General features: G+C 38.0%; 1 protein-coding gene across 9 annotated transcripts in view; it reads right to left on the bottom strand.

The window, feature by feature from the left end:
* Positions 1-1,209: 1,209 nt before the first annotated feature.
* RCBTB1 (RCC1 and BTB domain containing protein 1) overlaps positions 1,210-11,346 on the bottom strand; it is a 50,537-nt gene continuing 40,400 nt past the window's right edge. For 7 of the 9 annotated variants that reach the window (XM_033105180.1, XM_033105189.1, XM_033105181.1 and 4 more), the window contains one exon: positions 1,212-3,254. In XM_033105180.1, coding sequence (XP_032961071.1) covers positions 3,114-3,254 — 141 coding nt within the window. In that variant the 3' untranslated portion in view covers positions 1,212-3,113. Of the gene's footprint in view, positions 3,255-6,674; positions 7,041-11,346 lie in introns of all 9 variants that reach the window. The other 2 variants (XR_004422914.1, XM_033105188.1) reach the window with 2 other exon arrangements.

The raw sequence follows: 11,346 nt of genomic DNA, 5'->3' as shown, positions 1-11,346 counted from the left end.
GTAGACAAATATACTTGATCGCTTACTCCTGAAAAATTATGTAATCTACCCGAGCCTAATTCTGCCCACCTTCTGGTACAAAACGTGGGCACTAAAAATGTGTGTGTGCAGCACCAGGCATGACGCCTGGCTCCGAGGGCAATAAAGGTTCTCACACACACCCTCCCTTTACCGGCATTTCCTCCTAATAGGCCCTGGATTTTCTTCATTCCAATCAAACAAACTAGCTTCTGGACGCTTCGCAAGGCTCATTAGCTCCCACTTGTGCGTCACTGCTGGTGCCACTCAGCTGCTGTTCTGGAAATGAGCTAAAAGATGCTGTTCTCCCCCACGTGCACAAACATCTTCAGATACGTGTCTCATGTTAATTCTTAGTTTTTCTCTCGCTGTCATGAAAAGCTGTTTACAAATACGTTATTGTGCTGTTAATTCCTGAACCTCTCTCTTCTTCTAATAACTTATACATTCCTTGAGGACAGGGACTGTGTCTTTTCTTTCATTTATGGGCGGCCCCAAAGGATCCAGAAACATTTTTCTGCTGTGGCAGTTCAATTGTACTATTTTCAGCAGGAATAAAATCAAAGGATGTCTATGCTGTGTGTGTATGTGTAACAGTCCATGGTGGTACCTATTTTTAACCTGATACCTGCTAAGATTCAGTACTGATTTTTAAAAATTGTTGCAAAATACACCCAACAAAATTTACCATGTTAACCATGTTTAAGTGCACGGTTTTGTAGTATTAAGTACATTCACACTGTTTTGCTACCAAAACCAGCGTCCGTCCACAGAACTCTTCTCATCTTGCAGTACCTGGCAACCACCACTGTACTTTCTGTCTCTAGACAACTCATATAGTGGAATCACATAGTCTCTGTCCATGTGGAACTGGCTTATTTCACTTAGCATAATGTCTTCAAGGTTCAACCAAGTTGTAGCATTTGTCACAATTTCCTTCCTTTTTAAAGCTGCATATCACTGATTTTTGAGGGGGTAAAAACAACTATGTGTCTGTTTTAACAGATTATTTATTAATATATCATTCTAAACATTACATAAATACACCCTATATACTAGAGTATCGAACAATGTTCCAGTAAGACATTCAAGAATACATTTAGGGCTATTTTAAGAAATATGAATACTTTGGCATTCATTATTACCTCAGATGAAAAAAGCAATTCAAATAATAGTTTTCATCTCCTCTATGATTAACAACAAAACCAAGTAGAAAAATAAGTGTATTAAAAAAAAGATACTCAAGTACTTTTTGAAGGATTTATTCCTGTTCTCTTCACTACATACATACTCATACAAATTACTCAGTAATATGAGAAGTGGTTCTTCACCTATATTAGGACCTACTATTTTAATTTGTGCTTTATTTTTTAAGTTTTTTTTTTCAAGTAAGAGCAATAGTAAACTTTCTGAAGTTCTTGTTTTGTCCAGATCGTAAGCCTACAGAACAGTGATTGTTACAAACACTACCCATCGTAACTAATAAATCAAATGAATGTGCACTTATCAACTTAGTAAGAAAAATTCTATCATGTTGCAGAACTAATTCTTAACCTAATAATCCACTGGGCTGCAATCATTTGTAACATGCTGAAGAAAAGGGGGCTGGGACTTCTAGGTTTGTATATATTCTACCTATCAATGAATCACTGTCTATGGGCCTTCCACACACACTTAAAAACATTGCTAAAATAGTAGCTGCCAAAACTCTTCACCCTCTTGTTAATTTGGCTCTGAAAATGTATTTAGGCTCCAGGTTTAGATGGGAGGACCTTCCAAGCAGGAAACAGAGTTCACTAAGAGAACTCCCACAAATGGAAATGAGTCCCTGGGCCGGAGAGCAAAACAAAACTTTGTTTTTAAAGCGTGCTCAATGGAAACACATGATAAAACTCAGAGCTGACCACTCTTACCTTCCAAATCACACTTTATAACCAGACCCCCCCCCAAAAAAAAACCAAGAAAACCATAATTTTGATCCTTTTTCGAAGTTCAATTGTGCTAAATATTAGACCTACCACAGTTAAAAGGAGAGGAAAATCAAAAATGAAAGCTGGTGAAGTTTCAAATAAGCAAATTGGTGACGGATTTGGCTTAGATAAGAGATAAAATGAAGTCCTGTAAGAGAGTTGGTTTTAAGAACTATTTTGAGTCAGATGTAGCAGATCTGATGGTTTAGCAGCCATAATTCAGGAAGGCAAGAGTATACTAGATACGTCATTATTTTCCTCTTATGATTAGCATTTATAGGGGAAAAGGTAGAGGGGGCAATTTAAACTTGAGTTTTCAAATTTTATCTTAATAAAATACCATGAGATAATAGTGGAGATTCTAATTTCTAAAATATTCACCTTTGTCCAAACAAAGTTTCTTTCATTATCAACTTTTGCTGGACAGTTCTAAATTAGTACTCTGTGTTTAAGTCTTAAGAGAAATTTTGGCTAACCTAGAAATTTATCTTTACATAATTATCATTTCAATAGATTAACTCATATTAAACTGAATATTATTTTCATACACCATGAAGTTTAAAAAAAAGTCCATCAATAGTGCAAACACACAAACAAAAGCCTCAAACAATCTCAACTATTCCTTCACAGTAAGGCAGTTGGACTAGCAACCAATGCAGCACTTCAACAAGCCCCAAAGTCAGCAAGTCAGTATCTTTAATTCACGGTGAGGCCGCTAAGTCTACCTCACAATTCACAAACTATCCCAACTCCTAGTGTCAAAAGTGTTGTTGATACGTGAGCCAGGAGAGTTGCCACAAACTTCCCCTTTCCAAGTTCAGAAATTCCTCCAATCAAAAAAAAACAAAACACGCCCCCTCCAAAAAACAAAACCCAGCTAAACGTTACCCCTTTTACAATGTTCCAGCCAAACCTACAGTCACTCTTAAAAAATACATTGTTTAAAATAGGTTCAGGAAAAGCCGTACATCATTCGCATATTCCTACGCAGAGAACTGTGTCTCACATGTGGAAAAAACAACCTGATGGTTTTTTTACCTGCAGAATGACATCACCTGTAGCGCACAAAGGACACACCATGACCACTGCCCCAGAGCAGTCACACAAAACCCAGCAGCCTTGGCTTCAGTTCTTAAAGGCTCCACATTTACTGGCTTTAGCAATGAATTCCTTTAGCAGAGGGCCATCCATTTGCCAAAATGCTGCAGTCTGTGTAACTTCTGTCAAATGATTGATGCAAAACTTAAAGCAGAATTCTTCTAAATCCTGGACACACACAACAAAAATAAAAACAAGAAGAAGCCTTTTTTTATTAACTTTGATTGAATTGCTTCTCTCCAAACCCCTCACCCCAAATCGCTCACCCTCCCCCAGATAGCTGAGGCCAGAAACTTCAAATGAGGCAAACAAGCGCCCACAGGTAGATGTCAGAAAAACACATACTATTTACTCACAATACAGTAAGAGCAATGGTTCCCCTACCACGTCTGACTCTTCAAAACGTACCCACATGCACACATGGTCTATGAGGAGAAGTCTCCTCACGGTTATCACATAGTCTAATCATACTCAAAGACACTTTTAAAAAGCTGAAAGCGACTTTATTTAGTCTACATAATATGTTTCATCACATTCAAGAAGTCAGAGAAAAGAATTAAGACGTGCGTTATTTAGTTTAGGGAAGAGAAGACTAAGCAATAGAAAAGTGATGAAGAGGTGTAGTCAACCTACACCTTAAGAAAAATTCTAAGGACCTTAAATTCACTTTCATGATCTCCTAAATAAAAATGCCTTAATTTTTAAAGCCACAAAGAATGATATACAACTTCCATTATTAATTTCCCAGTCAATTCAGAGAAGAATATTCAGAGATTGGATTTTTCAGTCAGACAACTGGAAGTCACAAACTATCAGCATTCGAAGGAAAGTAACACATACAAGTGGTAAGCCAGAACAATTTAAAAATAGATCTCTGCCTAGCTAATAAATCTTGTCATCCCCAGCAAAACTCTACTGTAATGTTGTTTGTTCCTTCAAATGTTGGACATACATTTATTAAATCAATTAGGTAGCTGGAATGCACACAAAGACTACATAGATAAAAGCAAATCCCACAAAAAACTCTTATCACAAATAGCTTGATTTTTATAACTTGGCTCGATCTAGTGAAGGTAATTAGCGTTCTATCAAACCAGGAAGTCAACAATATTTACAACGTACAGTCTTGGTATTACGTTTCCAGCCACCAAGAAGTAAGAAATTTAGGCAGAGGGGGAGAAGAGCCCACACAAACATAGGGACATACCCCTTTTCTGCTCTCTCAGTGCAGACCCCTGAAAACAAAGACTTCTTTTATCTTAGGGTCCATCTGCCCCCAGCTGAAAGATGCTCCCCTCCAGTCATAAGCCAGTAGGAGATAGCCCTCATCTAATGTGTATCAGCAAGCTGCTGCCATTTAAATGCATTTAAAATGTTATCACAATCTCTGGTCCCATATTTTTAATAAGAGATTCCCAGTGGGCTGCATGTACAGCGGAATGTTCTGTGTACTATAATAAACTAAAATGTTCAACTACATAAAACACTGCCTCTCACATTATCAAAGAAAAAGCATTACTCTTGGTAATATAACCCAATGGTTAGTAAATACCTCTAGGTACTAAATTATATTCCACAGGGAGATAAAAGTTGTATTTTAGTCTTATTTATCAAAAATAGAAAACTAGTTTATCTACACATAACTTAGGAATAGCTAGCTAGTCATGAGCATAGAAAGTTCTTCAAACCATGTAATGTGTCAGATTAGGATCTTTAAATATTAAGTTTTAATTATATAATTCCAAATTCAAAGGGAAAGAAGAGTGTGCTACATTCTGGTATTGTAAAACTTTATCACTTCTATGTCTACTAATATGGAATTCAAGATCTTTGTCGTATATACGAACAATGAGTTTATTCAGTTTACTAATCGTATAGATTACCTTGAGTATAAACTTTAAGATCTTTTTAATACAGTATAAATATACAAACAGTGCTTCTAATTACACATCGGTTTACATATCTATGAAAATAGTTCTATCAATTTGCCTTCCCTTCCCCTCCAATTAGTGTGAATTGGTGAGATTTCTCAGTATTCAACAAATGTTTAACAATTTCAGGCATTAAAAGTCTAACTAGAGAATACTGAAAATAATCTAAATCTCCATTGTTTAAATAACTAATTGAACCTTGGTTAAGGCAGAGCTATGGAAAAAGAAGCATTGAATGCACTTGGAGACAGAGAAAGTGGAATCTGCAAGTTCATTTGATTTGCATCAATCAATCGGAGAATGGCAGAGCGTGGCAGATTCACTGAGCAACCAATGCCCTGCACAAGGTTGCCTTTGATGTGTGAATTACACAAACACTTCTGATAATTCTTAAATACTATAAGAACCTACATGATCTGTTCACCTCGTTCTGCAAATGATCAGATTGTCAATTACTACCTAGAAAAGAAAATGGAACTCTTACCTAACTGATATGTCAACTATAACAGGACTGCTGGGCTTTAAATATTTCCAAGGATGAGATCACTTCACCAGTAGATGAATAAAATTCATAATAGAATGAAAGAGTCTTCTCAAGGCCCATGGAATAGGGAAGCGGGAGAGGGTGTAAAATCAAGGGATCTAATATGTTATTCCTGGTATTTTAGAAATTAAAGTCCATGTTTATGATATTTTGTGGTGAAATTATCAAGGGGTTCTGAAGCAAATGGTATAAAATATTAGATTTTTTGTAATGAGCAAAGAAGACCAAATTAAAAATTGTTATTCTGATATAATTTATAATTTCCTTTCAAATTTTTAAACATTTAAATTAATTATTCCAATCATTATATGTACTCTGAAAATAAGTTGTTTTTCCTTTCCACAGATTTTCTTTAGTAACAAACAAAACACAGAATGGGTGGTCTTAATATCAACATTTTAAAAATGTGAATGCATTTTAATGGAGTTATCCAGTCCCGAAATCCCAAAGCTAAAGTAGTTAAGGTCTTCTTGTGGAAGGCCACTTGGTGATGGTAAGACAGGCTGCCTTTGTGTCACAACCCATGCCTAAGACACAATCCAGATGGCAAGAGTTAGTGAACCACACCTAATTTGCCCAAACTTGTTATTAAAGTAAATGCAAAACAAAACCCCAAAACCGTAACTCTAGAATTCATTGTACAGTATATCAAATATAAAAGATTCCACATGAAATCTTTTAGAATGTATTTAAATGCCTTACCATATGAGAAAAAATAAAGGTGCATTCTTTCATTACCCAAAAAATTTTTTATAGTCTACTGATCATAGAAAAATTTTAATTTGGCCCTCAGAACGAAGAAAAACAAATGCTCTGGTTTTAGCACAAAGTTTTCCAATACTCACATACCAAACCAATTTTGGAATTAGATTTCTGGGCTCCTATTTACTGCTTCTCACCAAAAGCAAAATTCTAAGACATAAATTGCTCAGCAAGTAGGATTTTCTGAAAAGGTTTCTAATCTGCTGAAACAAATAATATGTCTCAGCTGTTTCTCCTAATGTCGAAATATACACAGAAAACAAAAATTTCCTGCAAAAAAAACAATAATAGAAGCATTTCAAATTTTTTATAATGTGACACAGAACTATCTCGAGACACTGTTTTACTCACATTTTCTCCCTTGATGTCAATATTTGTTCGGATTTGTGCTAGAGGAATATTTAAGTTCTCCTTCTCCAAGTCCTTCTTTACTTTATTAAAACTTGTAGAAAGTCTGACAATGCATTCATAATGCAAGGGCTCCACAACAGTCAGCTTACTTTCAAAACAATCTTCATAACTACCAAGTCGGTATATTTTTGTTGCTTTTATGTATGTGATTTGCTTCAAAATTATCTTGTCAAAAGGGGGTATGGAGGAAGCACAATAACTTTTATAGAAAAGGGAAGAAACGTGAGAAGCAGGTAGTCTCCATCTTCCTAGCATTTCAACTCATAGAATGAAGAAAAAGTCATCTAGTATCCCCAAGTTGAGCTCCTGAAAATAACAGTTTTTGCAGTTAATTTCCAATCTGGCTTAGTAGTAGCTTCCCATCAACTAATAGATATAGTAAGTGGGTTTTATTTTTGTATTTTAAAGACATACTATATTCAATAGCATTAAATAAATAAAATGTAAAAGTACATTTGTCATTTATATAACTCCTATCAGAACCAAAAAAAATACAGCCTAGAAAGAAGTGATTCGTTTTATTTTTGTCCTCTAGTTTCTATTTTTTCCTATATTAAATGAGTAGTATTTGCAGGTGGGGTTTTTTTGTTTTTTTTTCTTCACTTTTTTTAATAAGCACACATTCATGGTTAGGTGTTTCAAATACATTCATTCATTTAACTTGACATATATTTTTGAATACCAACTACACACCCACACTGTCACAGATTCTACATGAATTTGTGGTGTCAAATAAGGGACAGTTTTTAATGTGTTTATACTTCTTATGAAAAGTAGTAAAAGGAAGTAATCGACAGGCATAAGACTTATTCTGTAAACTCTCTGGGGTAGATTTTAGCTGGAAGTGAGGAAGAAATTTCAAGCAACTAGAATTGAGATATTTGCCTCTGCCCAGGTGATTTTAGTTACCAAGATCTCATCCCAAGAAAATGGAACTAACTAGCAGTGAGGAGGAGTATGGAAAGTCACAGAAGAGATTCTAAAATTGATCACCAAATGGAGAGAAAAGGCACTGCCAATTTAAAATTATATCATTGGGTGGAAATTAAAGGAATAGCATTTCTAATAAAGAATGTCATGGTGTCAAAGAAAGGGTAGAAAAAAACACCATACTTCCATTTTCTATTGGAAATGATATCCTTTGTTCATTATTCCATCTGTTGAAAGGGCTGCAGAAAAGTCAGCTATATTTTACCTTATCAAATATTTATCATACTATAATGTCAAATAAAAACAGGATGCATTTTGAAAATACAAGACATGATGGTCCTAAGTGTGACAAAGGTGAAATCTCCAAGGCCATACCTACAGATCTTTGCAGGCACTAGGTAAATTTCCTAATACCAGGTATTTTGCCTTATCATATGATAACAAAATACTTACAAGTTCCTGTCAAGATGGTGCAGTAGGTAAACTCTGTGTTTGCCGCCTCTCATGACCACATCAAAAGTACAAGTAAACTACAGAACGACCATCACTGAGAATCACCTGTAGCCTAGCTGAACCAAAGCCCGACAACTATAGACATACAGAAGAAGCCACAGCGAGACTGGTAGGAGGGAAAGAGACACGGAAAGGGCTGGTTCCACATCTGTGTGTGACCATTAAAAATCAGAAGGGATATCTCAGCTGTGAAGGTATCCCCCAGTGGAGCAAAGGGTCCCAAACCCACATCAGGCTCCCCAGTCCAGGGTTCCAGTGCCAGGGAGAAAAGTCCCCATAACTTCTGACTGTGAAAACCAGCAAATATTGTGGCTGAGTGAGACAAAGGGCAGATGCAGTCCAAGGCATTTGTGTTAAAGGGCCTGTGCACAGACTTACTTGCAAACAGACTCACTTGCTCTGAGCTCCAGCACTGGGGAAACAGCTCAAAAGGCAACAAGGACATATGGGGAGGAACCGAATTGTCTGGCTGAAGGACAAGGGCTGGAGGGGCAGCTTTTTCCCACAGAGAAGTATTGGCAGAAGCCATTGTTCCTTTGTTGAGTCCTCCCCCCATTCCAGTTTGCAGATGCAGGCAGCCACCATACCTGAGTCTCCATCAACCTGGCTAACACCACGTATCTGCCTTGGTGATTCCGTGAGACCACTCCCCAGCCACCTTGCAGCCCCACCCAGGCCACTTCCAGTGGCTTTTCCATACAAACAGCCTATCTTAGCTAATGCTGCAGACTTTCCTAAATCTGTCAAGGGTTCACAAACCCTAAACAAGCATCATCTAGCCTCAGCATGCCTCGTACCCCTTATTAAGCAGCCACAAGCCTGGCACTAGTGGGGGCCTGCCTTGGTCACAGCCTTGCCTCTCCCAGGTATCACCAAGCCCAGCACAAGTGGCAAACATCTGCAGATCACTTTGTAGCTCATACCAAGTAGACCCAGGCAAGGTACAGGCAGTGGATGACTTTGGCCTGCACCAGAACCCCTCCCAAGAGGCCCCAGAACCAACACACCTGGTGGCCAAGTTCAGACCACACCAGAGCACCAACCAACCACCTCCACAAATGACACACCCAAAGGGAAGACTGGGCAGGCACCAGAGCCTAAAGTGAATCCTGTTCCGTACAGTCAGCCCCTACACAACAGCTCTGTCACTGTAATCATGGCCAGTCCTCACAACCAATCAGCCTGAGGGTCAACCCTTCCCACTGACACGCAAACAACAAGCAAGGTTCAACTATAACAGGAGGCCATACACAACCCACACAGAAAACACATCTGGAGCACCCTGCTCAGGTGACCAGGGAGACCGTGTCACTGGGCCCCACAGAACACCTACCACATAAGGCTACTCTACTAAGACTGGGACACAGAATAGCTCTACCTAATACATAGAAACGAAAACAGGGAGGCAACCAAAATGGGGAGACAAGTAAACTGTCCCAAATAAAAGAACAAAGCTTCAGAAAAAGAAATAAACAAACTAGAGACAAGCAATCTACCAGATGCAGAGTTCAATACACTGGTTGTAAGGAAGCTCAATTATCTCAGTGAGAACTTCAACAAAAAGATAGGAAACATAAAAATGGAGATAGAAAACATAAAAAAGAACCAGTCAAAAATGAAGAAAACAATACCTGAAATGAAGAATACATTAGAAGGAATCAACAGCAGACTTGACGAAGCAGAGGATCGAATCAGCAATTTGGAAAACCAACAGGAAACACCCAATCAGAACAGCAAAAAAATAACAGAAAGAAAAAGAAAATAAAATTTTAAAAAATGAAGATGATTTAGGGGCCTCTGTGACAACATCAAGCATACCAACTTGCATCACAGGGGTACCAGAAGGAAAAAAGACAGAGCAAGAAATTGAAAACCTATTTGAAGGGGCCAGCCCGGCGCCTCAGGTGGTTGGAGCGCCGTGTTCCTAACTCTGAAGGCTGCCGGTTCGACTCCCACATGGGCCAGTGGGCTCTCAACCACAAGGTTGCCGGTTCAATTCCTCGAGTTCCACAAGGGATGGTGGGCTGTGCCCCCTGCAACTAGCAACGGCAACTGAACCTGGAGCTGAGCTGTGCCCTCCACAACTAAGACTGAAAGGACAACAACTTGAAGCTGAACGGCACCCTCCACAACTAAGATTGAAAGGACAACAACTTGACTTGGAAAAAAAGTTCTGGAAGTACACACTGTTCCCCAATAAAGTCCTGTTCCCCTTCCCCAATAAAATCTTTTAAAAAAAAAAAGAAAAAAAAGAAAACCTATTTGAAGCAATAATGATGGGAAACTTCCCTAACCTGGTGAAGGAAACAGCTATACAAGCCCAGGAAGCACAGAGAGTCCCAAATAAGATGAACCCAAACAGGTCCACACCAAGGCACATCATAATTAAACTGCCAAAGGTTAAAGACAAAGAGAGAATCTTAAAAGCAGTAAGAGAAAATCTGTTACCTACAAGGGAGCTCCATAAGACTGTCAGCTGATTTCTCAACAGCTGATTTCTCTTCCTTCAGGCCAGAAGGGATTGGCACTAAAGATTCAAAGTGATGAAAAGCAAGGACCTACAACCATGATCACACAACCCAGAAAAGCCATCATTTAGAATTGAAGGACAGATAAAGTGCTTCCCAGACAAGAAAAAGCTAAAGAGGTTCATCACCACCAAACCAGTATTACAAGAAACTTTAAAGGGACTTCTTTAAGAAGAAAAAACAAAAAATATGAATAAAATGGCAATAACTACATATCTATCAACAATTACTTTCAACATAAATGGATTAAATACAAAAATAGGTTAGCTGAATGGATAAGAAAACAAGACCCTTACATATGCTGCCTACAAGAGACTCACTTCAGTGCGAAAGACACACAAGACTGAAAGTAAAGAAATGGAAAAAGATATTTCGTGATAAATGGAAAAAAAAAAAAAAAAGCTGGGATAGCAGCACTTATACTAGCCAAAACAGACTTTAAAACAAAGGCAATAACAAGAGACAAAGAAGGACCCAGTAACCCCACTTCTGGGTATTTATGCAAAGAAACCCAAAACACTACTTCGAGGGGATGTGTACAATTATATGTTCATTGCAGCATTGTTTACAATGGCCAACGATGTGGAGGCAGCTTGGGTGGACACCTTTGATGGATGACTAGACAAAGAGTAGGTTGTACA

The sequence above is a fragment of the Rhinolophus ferrumequinum genome, chromosome 4, assembly GCF_004115265.2.
Source record: "Rhinolophus ferrumequinum isolate MPI-CBG mRhiFer1 chromosome 4, mRhiFer1_v1.p, whole genome shotgun sequence".
NCBI lineage: Eukaryota > Metazoa > Chordata > Mammalia > Chiroptera > Rhinolophidae > Rhinolophus > Rhinolophus ferrumequinum.
Note: the sequence above shows the minus strand (reverse complement) of the source record. Positions and strands in the feature narration are given on the sequence as shown.